The sequence below is a fragment of the Stegostoma tigrinum genome, chromosome 30 (genome assembly GCF_030684315.1).
Source record: "Stegostoma tigrinum isolate sSteTig4 chromosome 30, sSteTig4.hap1, whole genome shotgun sequence".
NCBI classification, from domain to species: Eukaryota; Metazoa; Chordata; class Chondrichthyes; order Orectolobiformes; family Stegostomatidae; genus Stegostoma; species Stegostoma tigrinum.
Genome location: NC_081383.1, coordinates 36,879,713 through 36,899,342, shown reverse-complemented (window position 1 = coordinate 36,899,342; position 19,630 = coordinate 36,879,713). Strand labels below are relative to the sequence as shown.

At 40.8% G+C, this 19,630-nt stretch overlaps 1 protein-coding gene across 1 annotated transcript; it reads left to right on the top strand.

The window, feature by feature from the left end:
* Positions 1–2,289: 2,289 nt before the first annotated feature.
* Positions 2,290–19,440, top strand: LOC125465739 (procathepsin L-like). The gene is made up of 7 exons (XM_048559517.2): positions 2,290–2,385; positions 4,120–4,242; positions 8,272–8,424; positions 12,958–13,179; positions 16,955–17,120; positions 17,843–17,948; positions 19,341–19,440. Exons 1-7 carry the CDS (start codon positions 2,317–2,319, stop codon positions 19,438–19,440), a joined length of 939 nt encoding a protein of 312 aa, XP_048415474.2. The 5' UTR covers positions 2,290–2,316.
* The last annotated feature ends 190 nt before the right edge of the window (positions 19,441–19,630 follow it).

The following is a 19,630-nucleotide window of genomic DNA, read 5'->3' as shown; positions in this document are numbered from 1 at the left end:
GTAGGAATGTTAAAAAGATCACAAATGGCAACATTTCCAAAAGAACAAGCACTGAGATCTTCACCATATGTTCAGGGATGTGATTTGTTTTATATTATTTCGAAGGTTCACTTTGGCAATGGCAGACTGAGCATCATAAACAAGGAAAGCCAAGTGTTAGATCTGTACCTCATTAGAAAAGTACTTTCGCTACATGGCATGGGATGCTCAGAGAGTGGCTAAAGCCAAGAGAAGGAGGGTTCCTATGAATAGTTAATGTTTTGAAAACAGCTTCTGCGAAGTTTGGCTTCCTGCTCGATATCAATCAGTTCTTTTCATGTCAATAACTCTTAGCTAAAGCCTATACTGCCATGGTATGGTACTTATTGGCATTTGCCACATAACCCACTAGCTGGATAGGTGCTCCAAATATCCGTGTCCTTTCTCAGGCCAATATTGCCAGCATCGAGAAACTGGTTACAGTCAATCAGCTGCAAAGGCTTGGTCACATCGCCTACCTGCCTGTGCTATCGAAATAAACTTCATCGCAGCTGAAAGGCAGCGGAAATGATTTATGAGCATCCTCAAAGCCTACCTGAAAAAAAACGTAATGCCCCTACCAGCTCACGGGTATCTCTTGCCCATGATTGTCTAAGCTGGAGAAGAAATATCTACGAAGGTGCCAATATTTCCAGTGACCCCAGCAGGTGGAAGTCAAGTACAAATAGTGGAAGGAGCTTTTGTAAAGTTGAACGTCCCACCCATGCACACATCCCATCAAAAATCCTCTCTGTCTATCCCCCACAAAATGGACTGATTTGCTTCCTCAGGACCCACAAAGTCAGGATGGAGGAAACCTCGACAAATCTTGCAGCATTTACAATGGGAGTAAGCTGGAAGTGTTGTTGTTAGTCATTGATCAGTAGGTTTTATAGATGAGATTCTGTGCTTCTGACACCTTTTGACCATGATTGAATTTCAGCATGTGGGATGAAAGAATATCCTTTTGTTTCCTTTTCAACTGGTTTGCAGCGCTGAGGTTGAGAGAGAAGGACAATGTCTTTACCTGTAACACAGGGTTAACCAGGGGATGTTTCACCAAATGTGACCATCACAGCACACCAATGTTGAAGCCCGGGCTGGCACATGTGACAGCCTACAGTGTCACCAGTCTACTCCAGTAGAGTTGAAATTGGATTTTAAGCCCTGTTCCTATGTATTCTTCACAAGGAAAATCACAACGTGAGCAATCTGCAGTTTGGAGCATGATCTTTATGTTGGAAAGAGTTTGTCGATAATTACAAGAGACCACACAGCAGCATGTTTGGACCTGCCTTTTCTCTCCATTTGAAAGGCTGTTGCTTGTAAATTTTATTTGCATTGTAGATGTGAAATCAACTTAATTTAAAGCCATAGTCACTTTTGACTGTACCAGCCATCCTTTTAAAAAAATCAAACTTTGGAAGTAGATGTTAAAAATGTCCAAGGTACTTTGCAGTTTTAACCTATGGTCATAATAATTAATGAACCTAACCTAGACAATTGTTATTTTTGGAAGCAAGAGTTTTAAAAACATTCAATACCAGCAAGTAGGGAGCACGGGGAGAGGAATTTCACCCAAAGGGTAACAAATGTATGTAATAAGTCATGACGGGATTTAAAAGACAAGTGCATGGCTTCCAAAGTGAAAGGATATCGTGCACATGCAGGAAACTGGCACTCATCTCAATTCAAAATGGGTCAAACAATCTTTTCTTGGTTTGCCTAATTTTCTGTGATTCTCAAATGTGACCCGAAGCAGCAAAATTACTTAAACAAGAACAGAAATTGGTGGAAAAACTCAACGGGTCTGGAAGCATTTGTGAAGAGAAATCAGAATTAATGTTTTGGGTCCAGTGACCCTTCTTCAGAATCAATAACAAGTGCAGTTACAGGTACGTCCGAGACATCTATGAGAAAATGGAACAGGAGGAATAATAGAATAATTAAATAGAAATAGTAGATAATTATAATAGAATGTACACAAGGATTAAGAAGGATTTCTTTGATTTGTAAGTATCAAACCATTGGAAACGAAGTAGGGAGAGTTTATCTGTCACATCATTCCAGCAAAACCTAAGACACATTGTGATCGAAGGTCATTATTCCCCAATGGTGAATAAATATTTTGGTGAATTAAGGTAACATTTATTTCAACATTATTCCATTGTAATCTGTGAGTTGTGTTTCCTGTGCAAATTAGACCATTAACTTTGTTCTAACAGACTGTCCATCATGGAGTTCCCTTTGTTTGTGGGCTGTGGTATAATCTCCATTGCAGCACTAGCCACAAGCTTCATGATTGACCCAACACTGGATGAAGCTTGGCTGAGCTGGAAATCATTTCACAGGAAGCAGTACAATGAGGTAAGGGTAAATGCTGGCCTCTCGCTTACTGAGGAGTCTTTGTCATAACCTATTGAACTTCACTTCATGGGAGGGTGCAATAAATGAATCGCAAGATGAAAAATGTGTGGATGATGGTTTTGGCAGTAGAGGGGTTGAGGAAGGCTGGAGTTGCTGGGGTTTGGAGCTGGACAATCATTGGAATCAGAAATCTGCTTTACAGAGGCAGAAACCAACACAATGAAGGACTTAGCAAAAGCCACTTCCATGTACAAGGTCTGACAATTGATTAATTCAGTGCTAGTTTGGGGGGCACTAAATTGTGCAAGAGACTCAATGGTAGGAATTAGGGATGGGAAACAAATATTGGCTTTCCCAGCAATGGCCACACCTTATTAATGAATACAACAATTGGTGGCTAATCTCGGATGTTCTTCCCAGCTGGGTCATCATTGAACCTGTCAGGCCCTGAACTGAAAATGGTCCTAAGGCCTGAAAATGCCATCAGTGCCGTGCAACCTAGTGATGCTGTGTAATTTCAGCAGCATTGGTGTAAGTGACAAGAAAATTATATTTAGAGCATTGTTTGAGCGATCATTGTTGACCAGGACACTAACTGGACTCTCCAGCTCCTCATTGAAAAGATGTAATGAGAACTTTTTATACCAATGGGAGAGGGAAGACTATTCAGCTTAACATATTATTCTAAGGATGGGCCCTCCCACAGTGATAGATGCAGCTATATTTGTAACATTTAAGAGACATTTGGACAATTACATGAATAAGAAATGTTTAGAAGGACATGAGCCAGGTGCAGGCAGATGGAATTAATTTAATTTGGGAAAATTGTTTGGCACAGGGTGAGTTGGATCGAAGGGTCTACTTTTGTGCTGTATGACCGTTTGATGTTTTGATTCTAAAAGATCTATTTGAATTCAACTCATGTCTGTTCTTGGGCAATATTTTGAGAAAGGTTATTTTACTACTCATTGATGCAAGTCTGGAAATAAAGCTGTGGTTTAAATAAACTATTTTAATTTCAGCCTAAAGTACAGGAACGAGTCATTTGGTCTAATTAGGTCAGAGTCAGTATTTATGATGCAAACAAATCTACATTCTTCTTCCTTTAACTCCTGAGCACACCCTTCTATTCGTTTCTCTCTCACATGCTTATGTAGATGCCTCTGAAATGCATCTGTGCTACTAACCTCACCATTCACTGTTAGAGTAAACACGTTCTTATCACTCTTTAAGAGAGAATATTTCTCCAATGATGAGTAGGAGCGAATCACATAACAAAGTGTGAGGCTGGATGAACACAGCAGGCCAAGCAGCATCTCAGGAGCACAAAAGCTGATGTTTCAGGCCAAGACCCTTCATCAGAGAGGGGGATGGGGAGAGGATTCTGAAATAAGTAGGGAGAGAGAGGGAGGTGGACTGAAGATGGATAGAGGAGAAGATAGGTGGAGAGGAGAGTATAGGTGGGGAGGGTATAGGTCAGTCCAGGGAGGACAGACAGGTCAAGGAGGCGGGATGAGGTTAGTAGGTAGGAAATGGAGGTGCGGCTTGAGGTGGGAGGAGGGGATAGGTCAGAGGGAGAACAGGTTAGGGAGGCGGGGACGAGCTGGGCTGGTTTTGGGATGCAGTGGGGGAGGGGGAGAATTTTTTAAAATATCTGGGGCCTATTTTTAAAATATTTTCAATGTTTCTGATGTGAAAATGATTTGAATTTGACTTTGTTGTATGATTTTTCAGAGGAATGCAAATTACAGAAGAATGGTCTGGGAGGACAACATGAAATACATTGCAAACCATAACCTGGAGCACTCATTGGGAAAGCACACCTTTACTGTTGGGATGAATCAGTTTGGAGATCTGGTAGGTACAGAATTGTTTTGGGGAGGAGATGGTCTGATGGTGTTAGCACTAGACTGTTAATCCAGAGACCTAGGTCATGTTCTGTGCACCTAGATACGAATCCTGCGATGGTTGGATTTGAATTCAATAAAAACCTGGAACTGAGAGTCTATTGATAAACATGAAACTGTTGTCAATTATTGGGAAAATACCCATCTGGTTCACTAATGTCCTTTAGGGAAGGAAACTGCCATCCTTACCTAGTCTGGCCTACATGTGACTCCAGACCCACAACAATGCGGCCAACTCTTTATGGCACTTGGCAATTAGGGATGGGGGCAATAAATGCTGTCCAGCCTTGAACAAATAAAAACAAAAGTTATATTAAGTAATATTACATAGAATTGACAGCTCAGAATCCAGTCAGCCTAATTTACGCTTCACATGAGTCTCCTCCCATCCTGCTTCATCTAACCTTAGCAATTTCTCTGTCAATTTCTTTCTTTATCATGTATAAATCTAGCTCTCACTTCAAGGCACCTAAACAATTTGCCTCAGCTACTCCATAGGATAATGATTTCACATTGCAAGCAGCTATTGATGAATTTATTCTATTCAGGACCCCTTTGTTTTGAGTACCTTACAAGTCAAAATATTCTCTTTGTGTCATAATTGTAGGTCATTCCTAAACTTTTTTTCTTTCTAAAGAAAGGAACCACAGCCTATTCAGAGATGGTAAGAACTGCCGGTGCTGAAGTTAGAGATAACACAGTGTGGAGCTGGAGGAACACAGCAGGCCTGGCACCATCGCAGGAGCAGGAATGTTGACGTTTCGGGTTGGGACCCTTCTTCAGAAATTTTCTGAAGAAGGGTCGCAACCTGAAACACCATCTTTCCTGTTCCCTTGATGCTGCCTGGTCTGCTGTGTTGCTCCAGCCCCGCGCTGTGTTATCTCAGCCTATTCAGTCTTTCTTAATAGCTATACGCTTTCAGGTTCTGGTCTGAAAGGTGTCATAGAGCCACAGAGTAATACTACATGGAAGCAGGCCCTTCGGCCCAACCCGGTCCATGCTGACCATGGAGCCCGCTCAGCTAGTTCCAATTACCCACATTTGGTCCCTATCCCTCTAAACACTTCTCATCCATGTACCTACTTAAATGTCTTTTAAATGTTGTTAATGTCCCTGCCTTAACCACTTTCTCTGGCAGCCCATTCCATATGGCAATAAGAATGATGGCTTTTGAAAGTCCTTTCAACAAATCAGGTGTAAACATGTATTATGAAACTAGTCTGGAGCACTCCGACAAAGAGCAGTTAGTCTGTGATTGCATGTGTGTTTCCCTGTAAGAGTCAATCATTTCCCCTCTGTTTAAATTCCTGTGATTAGTCTAACCAATATCCTACACCAGGAGTATGGAAACAGGTTAGTTCCATCAGTTAGTGCCCTGTGTGGCTTTGCCACTGCAACATCCTCCCTGACTGGCAGCAATGCCAACATCATTTCAAAGATCCAACATATTATGGAAGTGAATGATATTGTGAAAGTAAAGTCATCACAGTCCTACCAGGCCATAGCTTTTTTGTTAGAGAGAAAAGATTGACAGTGATTTAACCTGAGGCTCGCCATGTCTCAGGTGAGGGTCAAGGCTGAGAAAGAGAGTCCTTCATGGTAACCTCGGGCAGTGCAGGAATTGAACCCACTGTGTTGCTGTTCACCTCTGCATTGGAGGCAACCATCCAGCTAAATGAGCCCCATGCAGTGACACTGTACCTTCCTCTGGGCCAGAAAGTCTGGTTTTGAATTCAACCTGCGACAGAGGTGAGAAGTAGCATTTCAGAACAGGTTAACATAAAGGCAATGTATTTTGAATGTTCCCTATAAGCGCATATTGCAAAGCATTGAGCAATTGTTGATGCCCAGATTATAATTTTTCTTAAACATTTATCGACCCAAGCTATGAAGTTTAAAACACACCTCCTTTCCTTCATAACAAGGTGTGGAGCTGGATGAACACAGCAGGCCAAGCAGCATCAGAGGAGAAGGAAGGCTGACGTTTCAGGCCTAGACCCTTTGGTTTATTCACAGGATCCAGCCTTATGCCCTCTGCTCTCTCTTATTTTTAAGTAAGCTATTTGGACATATTTTGTCATATCTCCAGGGCAGGCGGTGTTTGAACCTGGTCCTTCAATTTTAAACGTCAGGTCACTGCCACTGCAACACAATTTGTCTTCTCCTTGATTCTTTTATACGTGACCTCCAATCTTTTATCAAATAATGCCCATCATGCTAACAACATTAACAATAAGAGCTTGGTATCTTTATCTCTGTCCTCTTCAACAGAGCTAGAAGTTGAGTTGATCTTCTCGCTAGCTCTCCCTTGGTCTCCCGTGCCACCTTCACCGCATTGTGCTCACTCGTGCTGGGTAATTCCCCCAATCTTTAGAACTCATTACCAAAGCACGCTGGTCATGCTTTCTGTGCCGAAATGTTGCATCCTTATCAAGGCTTTTGTCTTGAATATGGTCCCAAGATTCCGACAGACCGGGAAAGAGTTGAGTGGGATAAGGGGTGAGGAAGTCAAATTTTGATGGCAAGCAGTTTCCACGTCGTAAGCATCAAAATACCATGCCAAGCCAGGCTATGTTAAGGAGAGGATCAAATATTGAAAGTTAGATTTAAAAGAGATGTTGAGAAGGTGTCAAAGAACTCTTTGATAATCAAGCCTTCAATGTTGCTGTCCTTGATGCTGAGCACTCTGTCTTCTCCCATTACAGTGTAGGGACCAGGAATGATAGAACATATGCTGGTTGCCATGGCGAGGTTACTAGCTGCATGTTGACTCTCGCAGACAGAGAAGCTAGTTAGTTTCAGCCAAATGCCATAAGACAACTTTACTGGTACCATTCAAACAGGAATTGTCGGGACATATCAGCGCGAGTGAAAAAATATGTTGGTGGAGCAATTTAAGGCAATGTCAATGCATCATTCAGGCATTTCTACAGGGAAGCTGCAAATCTCAGCTGGAAAATTTTCAATATATTAATGTGCTGAAACAAAACTAAATTCACAAGATACTTCGAAACATCATCCTGATACCACCAAATGTCAGGCGTATAATTGCCTCATGAATGCCAAGGAAGAGCTGTGCTCAGTATTAATTGGCCATTTAATGAGCTGGGAAAATCTTTGGCATTGCATGCACTGGCCTGCAGTCACACCCAGGTCACCTGTCCTGAAGTCAGAACCAGTGCCCCTCTGGGTTTGGTAGAGTGCTATAAGTCTGACCTCTGCTCCCCACATTAAATGGAAAGGGGAATTGATAATGATGACTGTTGTGAAAAAGTGACTCCTGTCACTTTAACATCAGGCCATCCGGAATATATGAGCAGTAAATCAGTGAGGCACTGCTGAATATGTAATACTACAAGCAAGCTCCACTAGCCTTTAGAAATTTGACACTTGGAAAATTCAAATCTCATGATAGATTTTGGTCCCTGGCTGGAACCAGTAGAGGAAAACCAAATTTTGTGAGTCACTAACACTAGCATTCCTGATGTTATTCAGTGCTAATAATTGTTATTCGGTTAATTAGCATTAACAATTAGTGATTAGCTAAAATCCCAATTGTCCCCAAGAAAACATGTTTTAGAGTGCATCATGATACCCACCTGATGCAACTCACTGATTCACCTGGCTTCCTGAAAATACTCAATCATATTTTGAAAATGAAACCAGGATTTATTGAAATGCAGAGACAGTAAGAAATGCCGATGTTGGAGCCGGAGATAATACAGTGCGGAGTTGGAGGAACATGGCAGGCCAGGCAGCATCAGAGGGGTAGGAAAGTTGACACTTCGGTTCGGGACCTTTCTTCAGGTCCCAACCCAAAACATCAACTTTCCTGCTCCTCTGATGCTGCCTGGCCTGCCGTGTTCCTCCAACTCACACTGCATTATTTCTTTATTGAAATGCATATAGATTACCGTGTATTGCATTGAACCCCATTAAACATCATGATAAATAAATCTCTGGTTTCTTGATTTTGCAGACTGCTGAAGAATTTAAGCAGTATTTGAATAAATTCAGCAAAAAGGAATCTGGGAACTTTACATCCAAACTGTTTACAGCACAGCAGAACATCCAGCTGCCTCTGGCTGTTGACTGGCGTCCCAAAGGTTATGTTACTCCAGTGAAGGACCAGGTAAAGATTACTGCTGCCAGGGATTCCTAATGTATGAAATTTTGGGGAACTGTCTGATCTTTCGGTGCTTAGTACTTGGTTCTTAGAGGCTTATCGAGCAGTAGGATATTCATGTCCCATTACATTAGCTTTTACAGAGTGCCCTTGACAGAGTAAAAGATCCCAAGGAGCTTCAACTGGTGTGATATCATACATAATTTGACACTGAATCACAGAAGGAGATTTAAGGTCAACTGACTAAAAATGTAATCAAAGCAGTCGGGTTTTTTTAAAGATCAACATAAAGATAGAGAGGGAAGTAAAGAGATTAATACATATATATGAATGTCTGAATCAGAAGCTAGAGGAGGTCATTCAGCTCTATGGGCTGGTACCATCTTTGAGTAAGATCATAGTTGCCCAGATTGAAACCTTAAATCCATAGCCTCACTTACCACTATTAACTTTCCAACTGTTTGCCTAATAAGAATCTGCCTTAAAATTATTCAATGACTCACCACCTTTCTGGGCCAGAGCTCCGAAGATTCATGACCCTTCGATAGAAGAAATTTCACCTTGTCTCTGTAATAAATGGGCAACCGCTGAATTTAAACAGTAATCCCTTGTTCTAGATTGTTCCACAAGAGGAAACATCCTTTCCACACCTACCCTGTTAAGCCCAATCCGGATGTCATATGTTTCATTTACCCCTGCCCTACTCTTTGAAGCTCCAGCAGATACAAGCTGAGTCCCTCACACATTTCATAAGAACATAAAAGCAGGAGAAGGCCATTCAGCCCACAAGCCTACCCAGCTATTCTATAAGATCATGGCTGATCTGCTCTAGGGCTCAACTCCTCTTTCAAGCCAGCTACTCATAGCTCTCAACTCCTCAATATTTAAAAAATTCGACCTACTTACTCCTTCAATGATTTATTCAGGCCTCCATATTTCTCAGGGATAGAGAATTCCAGACAATTACTACCCTGTGGGGGAAGAAATTTCTTTACACCTCAGTTTTAAGACTTTTTAATAGCCTTTTTATGTTTCTTACCAAAATAGACAATTTCAATTTTCCTAAATTATACATCATGTGCCAGTAAAGTGCTCAATCAGTTAACCCATCTATATCTTTTTGTAATTTCCTTGTGCTATTTTCACAACTTACACACAAACAAGAAACAGAGTGGGCTGTTCGGCCCTTTGAGCCTGATCTGCTATCTCTCACAGCCGATCCGATTTTAACTGCAACGCTATGTCACTGCCTATCCCCAATAATTTTTCAGCTGAATTAGCTTTCTATTTATCTTTGTGTTATCAGCAAATTTGGCAATTATATCCTCTGGCCCATCAACAAAGTCATCATATAATTTGTAAACACGCAAAGGCCTAGTATTAATCCCTGTGGTACACCACTCATTACGTCTTTCCAGCATGAAAAAGACCCATTTTCATCAACTTTCTACCGCCTGTTATCCACATAATTTACTATCCATGCCACCCTCCAGCATAAACTTTTATTTTTAGCAATAACCTTTAATGGGGCATCTTATCAAATGTCTTCTGGGGATCTAAGTATAGTCTATCTATTAGTTCCCCTTTATCCACAGCCAGTGTTACCTCCTCCAATAGATTGGTCAAACATGGTTTCCCTTTCACAAAACCATGTTGACTCTCCCTAATTACCTTGAATTTATTCAAGTGTCTTGTTTATTTTTAATAGTGAATTCTAACATTTTCTTATGACAAGATGTCAAGCTGCTGTTTCCTGCCTTTTTGAATTCATTATCATCCAATCTAAAGGGAGTATCCCTGAATCGAGGGATGGTTGGAAAATTAAAATCAGCACATCAACATCTCACTAACTACTTCCTTAAGACCTCAGGATAAAATTCATCAGATCCTGGGCACTTGTCATGCTCCAATAATTTACTCAGTATCACTTCAGTACTCCTGCAACTTCTCTGAGTTCCCCACCCATTCCACGTCCTATGTTGCATTCTTTCTGGGATGCTTCTACAGTAAAGATTGATACAATGTATCTTATGAGAACCAATGTAAAATGTAAATTAATTCTTTGTTTCATAGAAAACATATTGTGCAGATACAATCCATTTAACCCATCAAGTCCAAACCAACCCTCTGAAGAGCATCCCACGCAATCCCCATAACTCATCATTTCATATGGCCAATCCACCTAGCCTGCACACCTTTGGATTGTGGAAGGAAACTGGAACACCCAGAGGAAACACACATAGATGCGGGGAGAATGTGCAAACTCGACACAAAAGTTGCTTGAGGTTGGAATTGAACCTGGGTCCCTGGTGCTGTGATGCAGCAGTGCTAATCACTGAGTTACCATGCCATCTTCCTTTAAATATTATAGAAACTCTTACAATCTATCTCTATATCTTTAGCAGCTTTCTCTCATGCTCTTTTTTCCTTCTTTGTTAGGTTAGCCATTCGTTGTTTTTGAAAAATTCTGTTGAAATCTCTTACGAGTCATTGCCCAACTATATGATTGCTTCTCAAGTTAGATACTATCTTTACAATTTGTACCTTTGTTAGATGGTGGGTTTGTCCTTTGGAATTTTTCTTCCTTGTTGGAATGTATCTCTTCGGTAGCTTGTGAAATAGCCCCTTAAATGACTGCCACTACACTCTATTGAATTACCCTCTAGCCTAATTTGCCAATTCACTTTAGCCAGTTCTGCTTTCACGCCTTTATAATTGCTCATATTTATTATTTTTTAAAAAGTCTCAGATCAAATCATCTCTCCTTGAAACCGAATATAAATGCAATCATGTTGTTGTTTCTACTATCTAGGGGCACCTTCACTATGAGTTAATTAACTAATCTTAGCTCAATGCAGAATACTAGATCTTCTATAACCCATTCTTTGGATGTTTCCAGGATACACTTCTGAGAAACTGTCCTGGACACATTTTATAGATTCCTCATCTAGGCAACCTTTACCCATCCAACTTCTCCAGTCAATATGTAGATTAAAATCTCTTATGTGTATCATTGTGGCTTTCTGTCATGGTCTTGTTGTTTTTTCCTTTATGCCGTACCTTACTATTCATTATTTTTAGGCCTTAACACCATTCCAACAAATGACTTCTTCCCCTATTCTTTTCTTGTTAAATTCCTATATCAATTTCCTGAACTTAGGCTATCTCACTCTATTGTGCTGATACTGAAATTAATTATCCTCCAACTTTGCATACTTTTCTGTCATTCCTATACTCTTCAAGATTGTGGTTCCAATCCATATCATCCAGCAGCCATGTCTCTGGCCTCCAGATCATACTGAGAGCAGTAATCCCAAAGATATGGGCTTGGAAGCTAAAGGCACAGCCACTAAGTATCAGCAATAAAATTGGAGCTCTTTTAGGCAGCAGAACTGTTGGCATCATAGTGATGTTGTTGGGGCAGCAATCCTGGTTAATAATCTTAGGGATTTACCGGGATGTTGCCAGGTATGGAAGGTTTGCGTTATAAAGAAAGGCTGGATAGGCAGGGACTTTTTTTTACCGGAGCATAGGAGGCTGAGAGATGATCTTATAGAGGTTAATAAAATCATGAGGGATATAGATAGGGTTAATGGTAAGCGTTTGTTCCTTAGGGCAGGGGATTTCAAGACTGGGGAAGCATTTTTAAGGTGAGAGGAGAGAGATTTGAAAACGACAGGAGCGGCAATTTTTTAACACAGAGGGTGGTTCACACGTGGAATGAACTTCCGGACGAAGTGGTGGATTTGTGTACAATTACAATGTTTAAAAGGCATTTGGATAAGTACATGAATAGGAAAGGTTCGGAGGGATAAGGGCCAGGAACAGGCAGGCGGGACTAGTTCAGTTTGGGATTACATTTGACATGAACTGGTTGGACCGAAGGGTCTGTTTCTGTGCTGTATGATTCTATAACTGTGACAATGACAGGTAGTGGATTTAAATCTAATTAATGAATCTGAAATTTAAAATATATTCTTTGTAATGGTAGCCATGACCATCATCTCTTGTAAGAATCCATCTGGTTGAATAATATTCTTTAGGGAAGGAAATCTATTGTCCTGACCAAGCATGGCTTACATGTGATTCCAGACCTCTTGTAACACTTAATCGCCCTCTAAAATGGACAAGCAAACTGTTCACGTTAGGGAAGGATAACACATGCTGGCTTTGATACCCACATCTGAAAGAATAAAAATAAACAGGTAGGAGGGCTGAGGATCTGGCGGAGCTTATAGAGCGGAGAAAGGAAGGGGTCCTTGAAGGAAAAGGAAAGCATATTTTAAAATTGATGTAGCTCAGTGAGTGCAGGGGTGAGGCACGAAAGAATTTCCACCAAGCATTCAAGTTTTAAAGTTCAGAAGCCTCAGCCTAAATGTATGTGAGGTAGACAATCATTATGAATGAAAGAAAAAATGGATAACTGACAGCTGACCTGACTTTAGACGAAGTGAAAATATGGCTATTGACTTTTAAGTGAGTTTTCTCAGTGCAATAAACTATCACAAATGCTGCTCCCTGTGATTCTTTTTATGTTAGGGGCAGTGTGGGTCGTGCTGGGCTTTCAGTACCACTGGAGTACTTGAAGGGCAAGTTTTCAATAAAACAGGAAAGCTCATTTCCCTGAGTGAGCAGTACCTGATGGATTGTACCCGAACTGTGGGAAACAGAGGATGCAATGGTGGATATAAAGTGCAGGCCCTCCTATTTATTAAAGAAAATGGTATTAATTCAGAAGAATCTTACCCCTACACAGCAAAGGTAACTTCCTTTTTTTTGTTTAATGCTTTTGGAAGTTTTGTATTTGTTAAATGAGAAAGTATTTATATCCATTTTTGGGTCTGTTTATTTAAATTCTTCTCTGATAGATTGGCTAGTTCCTGGTAGAGGTGCACTATAGATCTAGCACAAAGGAATATGACTGCAATTGTTAGAAATCTCAGGCCCAGAGTACCAATGCAAGAGCTCCTTATGATCTCCTAGGCCCAAACATCATCAACTGCTTCATTGCTGACCGACTGTCTATCATCATAAGTCGGGATGTTCACTGATTGCAAAATAATGAGCAACATTTGTGACTCCTTCAATACTGAAGCAGTCCATGTCCAAATGTAGCAAGATATGGACAACATTCAGACAGGGCTGAGAAATGGCAAACACCATTTGCTCCACACAACACAACAAGCAATGACCATACACAAAAGAGAGGCTAACCATTGTCCCCTGGTATTCAACGACATTGCCATCACTGAATCCCCCACGACCAACATCCTGGGAATTACCATTGAGCAGAAACTGAGCAGGACCACCTGTATACATGTTGTGTCTACAAGAACACATCAGATGTACAAATTCTGTGCCCAAAAATTCACCTTGTCCTCCCACAAATCCTGTCCACCATCTACCAGGTTCAATTAAGTCAACAGTGTGATGGGAAATTTGCCTGGATGGGTTCGGCTCCAACAACACTCAAGAAATTTGACACCATCCAGGACAAAGTGATCTGTTTGATTGGCAATCTATTAACCACATTTAACCTTTGACCCTGATACACAGTGCAGCAATATGTATGACAGATGGCAGTAACTCAACAAAACTCACTCAGGCACCTTCCCAAACTGTGAACTCTATAATTTAGAAGGAAAGTGACATGGGATCACCCAGCTTGTCGCCAACTCACATACCATCCAGACTTGGAAATTTATCACTATTTCTTCACTGTCACTCCGTAAAACTCTGGAACTCTCCCTAACAGCACTCGGGTGTTCCTATACCCACGGAGTTACAGCGGTTCATGAAGGCAGCTCACCATCACCTTTTCCAGGGCAGTTGGGGATAGATAATAAATGTTGGTCTGGCCAGTGATACCCACATCCCATTAAAGATTAAAAGAATCATTGCAGAGTTTTAAGCCCACCTCCTTGCACACTGAGATCATGTAAGTGCAGAGAAAAGTGGTCTCCTCCAATAGTGTGATTCCCTCTGTTAACGAGCATTCTATCCAATGGTGCTGCTGTGGTGGACAGAACTCGATAGATTGAATTTCCAACTTGGAGCTGGGATTTGGGAGTTGAGCCATTTTCTGTTGTCATGATCCTACCTCCTGCCTGACGCCACACTATTTTCATGCTGGGGCAACAGCGAAAGGCTCACTTTGAGGGAACTGCATCCACTCCAGTACTTAGTGGAGACGGAGGCAGATGGATGCTGAAGCATCCAGGTTAAACAAAAATCTCTGGGACAGCTGGCCAGTTCCCAAAAGGAATGTGAGACCTCCTTAAGTCTCATCCTCTGTCCCCATTACCCACCCATGAACCTTGACTTTTCTTACCACTCATACCCCTTTGTTGCTCCTACATAATTCCTCACCCTCTTACTCCCTCAACCACTATCCAATAGGTACAGAACCTCAGAGCCTTTTTATCACTTTGGAAAGTTGCTCATGTCTGTCATAAAGAAGAGATTATTTCGAAGTCTGTCTGATGAGAGTTCCCAGTTTTTATGCTGAGGTACAGCAACCAATGGCAGTCTTCCTCCCTGAGGAGTTGGTACAATGTCATCTATCATTACAGGATTTTCACAGGCCCGCAGCAGGAAGCAAAGAGCAGCAGAAGAAAAACATACAAGCATTTTTACATAGAACCAATAAAATACCGAGGCGCATACATGGGGTAAAGATTTAAAAAGGCAAAAAGATTTAACTTTTTATAAAATTTGCTAATTCATCATTGAACAACAATTCATGAATAGAAAATTACTTTTTCAGTCCAGTCCTGATAGTTATCATGTTTTATTTGTCATTTGGATTCAGTTGCACTAATTTGGACAAGATGTAGCGTTAGAGATAGTAGGAACTGCAGACGCTGGAGAATCCGAGATAACAAGGTGTAGAGCTGGATGATCGCAGCAAGCCAAGCAGCTTCTTAAAAGCAGGAAAGCTGATGTTTCAGACCTAGACCCTTCTTCAGAAAGCTTTAAATGGGTTTCTAACAATAAAAAGAAGTCCTTGCTGATTTGAACAATTCTGACTCTGGGAAGTGTTGTAAAAACTATATTCTGTGTTGGAGTCCTGAGTGACAGGCCATGGTTCAGGATTTCCAATTCTTTGCAAGTCTGACATGCTGTGTCAGCGGTCCGTTTCCGATGGGTAATGGCAGTGAATGGTGGTAATTCATCATTAACCCCACCCCAACAAAATTCAAGAATTTATTTCAACTTGCTCCATCTTGGAACCTCACGTGGCTCCCTTGATGAGTTTGGTCAGGTTAGATAGAGTGCTGGTACAGTGATGGGTGGGGAAGATGCGAAAGCAAAACAACAGCTTTACACAAACGGTAGATAAGGTCTACAGTGTAGGTGAGCAGGGTTTATTTGAATTAATCAACTGCAAGAAAACATGAAGAAAGTTAAGAGCATAGAATCTTTCCTTAGAGAATTGTCGGAGCATATTGAAAGGGTATAAAGGCACTGGGCAGGGTGCAGAGAACATTTATAATGCTGATAGAAGGAATGCATGATTACTCATGATGGCCTTCTTTCTTTTCAAACAGACGGCTGAGATCGAGATCTTTATAGTGATGAAAGGTATTGCTAAGATATGGTAGACAAGAGAAAGTTTCCTGTGCAGAAAAAAATCATTTCTAAAGACCAGCAGATTGGAGCAGTCACTAAGAAACTTAATAGAGAAATTCAGAAGAAAATTCTTTCTCCAAAGAGCGCTGAGAATGCAGAACTCACCAGCGCATAGAGCTGTTAAAACTAATAGTGTAGATGTGTTTCAGAGGAGGATTGACAAAGCACCTGAGGGATAAAGGAACAGAGAGATTCAGATGAGGGAAAATAAAAGGAGGCATGAAGGGAGCATGGACTTAATAGACAACAGACAATAGGTGCAGGAGTAGGCCATTCGGCCCTTTGAGCCAGCACCACCATTCATTATGATCATGGCTGACTTGTTGGGCCAAATGGCGTGTACCTGTGTCAAATGTGTTTGAAGGAAATTGACCGTAAAAATGTGCTCACTGTGGGGAAAGTAAATATGAGGAACACAAACTAACATTTGTAGTTTGTAATTTGTAGGAAGGAAAAACAATTGATGTTTTTACATTAATAGAAAGGTTTGGGAACTATGTTTCAATTGAAAACCATTGAAATATGTTCACCAAGCGAATAAAAATAGTCATGAAAAGTACATGCACTAAAAGAGTCTAAAGGTATGCAGATTAGTTAGATTGGTTGTGCTAAATTGCCCGTAGTGTTTGGGGGTTTTCAGGCTAGGTGAGCCATCCATGGTAAATACATGATTACAGGGACAGGGGATAGAGTAGGTTAGTGGGGTGGGTCTGGGTGAGGTGCTGTTCGGAGGGTTGGTGAGGACTCGATGGGCCAGATGGCCTGCTTCCACACTGTAGGGATTCTATGATTTAACACTGAGGGACACAGTCGATTTTCAGGTTTTTCTTGATTTTGTAACAGTTCTATCGGTTTTGTATTGTGTAAACCCTTGTCTCTGCTTTCTCCAATCTCTTGGCTTCAGGATGGGGATTGTAAATCCAACAGAGATGATATTGTTGCCACTTGCAAAGGTGTCACAATTATTCCAAAAAATTCTGAAGCAGATTTAGCTGCAGCAGTGGCCACAGTTGGACCAATATCTGTTTCTATAGATGCTGAACATAGATCCTTCATGTTGTATAAGTCAGGTAAGAGCTAGGTTTATAATTAATGCACGCAATGTAACAAAACCATTATTGGTTGAAACAATTTTTGAGTGAACTTTAAAGAACTCAGACATGATGAAATTGACAATTAACTGTAATTAACTTGTTTAATATTTTAATATTCATTGACTATTGTCTTGTAACACATTAAGAAGGAAGATTGAGCATTGTGCTTTGAATATTTAGCAAGTGGAGAATAATAGGTTATTGGGGAGTGGTGCAAATAGTATTTGTCACCAGAGAACACCTGAGCTGTGAAGAAAATTTCAGCGCCAACCATTTTTTTTTGGGATTTATGGCTGTTTAAAGTTGTTCTTAGTTGCCATGATATTTAAATTGTATTGAAGATTCTCTGAAACTGTGCTACTGAAAGGGTCAGATATTTAATGTGGTTTGTGAAAGGGACAAAAATAGTGTGAGAAGAAGATTTTTTATACAGTGAGTAGTTTGCGTATGGAATGTTCTGGAAGTGTAGTGGAGGTAAGTTCAATTGACTCCTTGAAGAATGCAAGAGGTAAATTTTTGGACAGAACTAGTTCACAAGGAAATGAGGTAAAAAGTAGCAATTTGGCAGATGGTGATAAGGCTTGTTTGAAGAACTGGTTCAGAGATGACGGGCTCCTTCTGTGCTTAATATTTTTGGTGATTCTGGGATTTTTGCATTTCAATTCCAAACTACAGGTACAATGCTTCTTTCATTCCAGGTATATTTTATGAGCCCCGTTGCAGCTCTGTCAATCTTGATCATGAAGTGCTGGCAGTTGGGTATGGGACTGAAAATCGGAAGTCATATTGGATTGTTAAAAACAGGTATGTGTCTCAGAAAACCTACAGATTCAATGTCTTTCAATTCAATCTCCAAGTTTAAATCAAAATACCAAAGTACATTACTATAGGTTTTCAATTAACTGTAACAAAACCTAGCAAAATACACTTAGAGTACCAATCACCCCTTCCATTTATGGCACTCTTGTGTATTTCACCTTAACCATTTGGAATGTTTACTCTGTTTTTAATTTTTCCCTGACGATGGAAGGGATGTTGAAATGCTGGGAGCAGTTATTCTACAGATAACTGAGGTGGATCTTCACATAAAACCTATAGTTTAGCCCATCAAGCCTGTTCTGATCCCCTGAAGAGTATCCCATCCAGACCCATCCCTGCATTTCCCATGGCTAATCCTCCTGGACTGCACATCCCTGAACACGACTGAGAAACTTAGCATGGCTAACACACCTAACCTGCACAGCCTTGTGACTATGGAACGAAGCCAGAGCACCTGGCAAAAGCCCACAGAGACACAGGGAGAATGTGCAAACTCTACTCAGACAGTCACCCAAGGTCAGGATTGAACCTGGGTCCCTGGTGCAGCAGTGCTAAAAGCTGAGACACCACATAACCCCTTGTATGAGAGCAGAAATTCTACCCACCCTCCTGCCCATATGCTTGAGCAGACAGTTCACAGGTGTCAGGGCCATTCTAATTTTCTAATCTCAGTGCCATTTACAGCACTGACTGGGAGTCAGTTTTGGGGAGTGAAACATCTGTGGGTTTTTGTAAAAGTGCAAAAGAGACAATTGTCTTAATTCAACATACTTCCTTGCTGCCATCAATTGCTCTGTAAGAGGGAACTTAAAATCCTCACCCTCAAGGCTTTGATTAACCTTGGACAGAAGTTTTGGACATGTGGCTCTTGTAGTCAGTGCTGTTAACATGAAATTAATAAGAAAAATGTCATAACCATCTTATTACATTTTCCTCTACTGCAAATTCTGATTGAGGTTCAACTATTTGGTCCTTCCTGGTGGAAAATATAGGACTCGCTATTGGGAGAAGGATTTATCTGTGAAACAGTTTCTGAATTCACAGCAGAACCTTCAGCCTGGTTCAGTTTTATTTTGAGAAGTTGGTTCCATTTCTACAGAGGCTATTTTTTAATTGCCTATTAGTGTTCGGTCTCTTGTGTTTGTAATCAACAGCAAAACTTCCTATTTCACAGAATATCCCCTCCCAGCAGCCCAGCAGATGCCCCTATATCTCAAGGACTGCAGGAAGGCAGCTCCCCATTACCTCTTCCAGGGCAGTTAGGGACTGGCTATAAATGCTGGCCCAGTCTTTGAAGTCCATGTCCCACAAATTAATAAAAAGAAAGACTGATGTGTTTTACCTGGACTTGATACAACGTTGTTTTTAAAATTTTAGCTGGGGAGCAAACTGGGGCAATGAAGGATATGTTCACATGGCTAAGGATATGGATAACAACTGTGGAATTGCTACAAGTGCTGTTTATCCTGAAGTGTGATTTACCAGCTGAGGCTGGCCAAAACTTCAACAACAAGAATCAAAATGATGTCTGACTGAAGCTGCAGAATTTAAAGATTAGCGTTGATGCTATTTGCCTCCAATAATCTTTGTTATTGCCATTTCTGGAGGATTAATTACAAATATTAAATTAAATATAGATAAACATTTCTCTGTTTTTGGTGAAAACA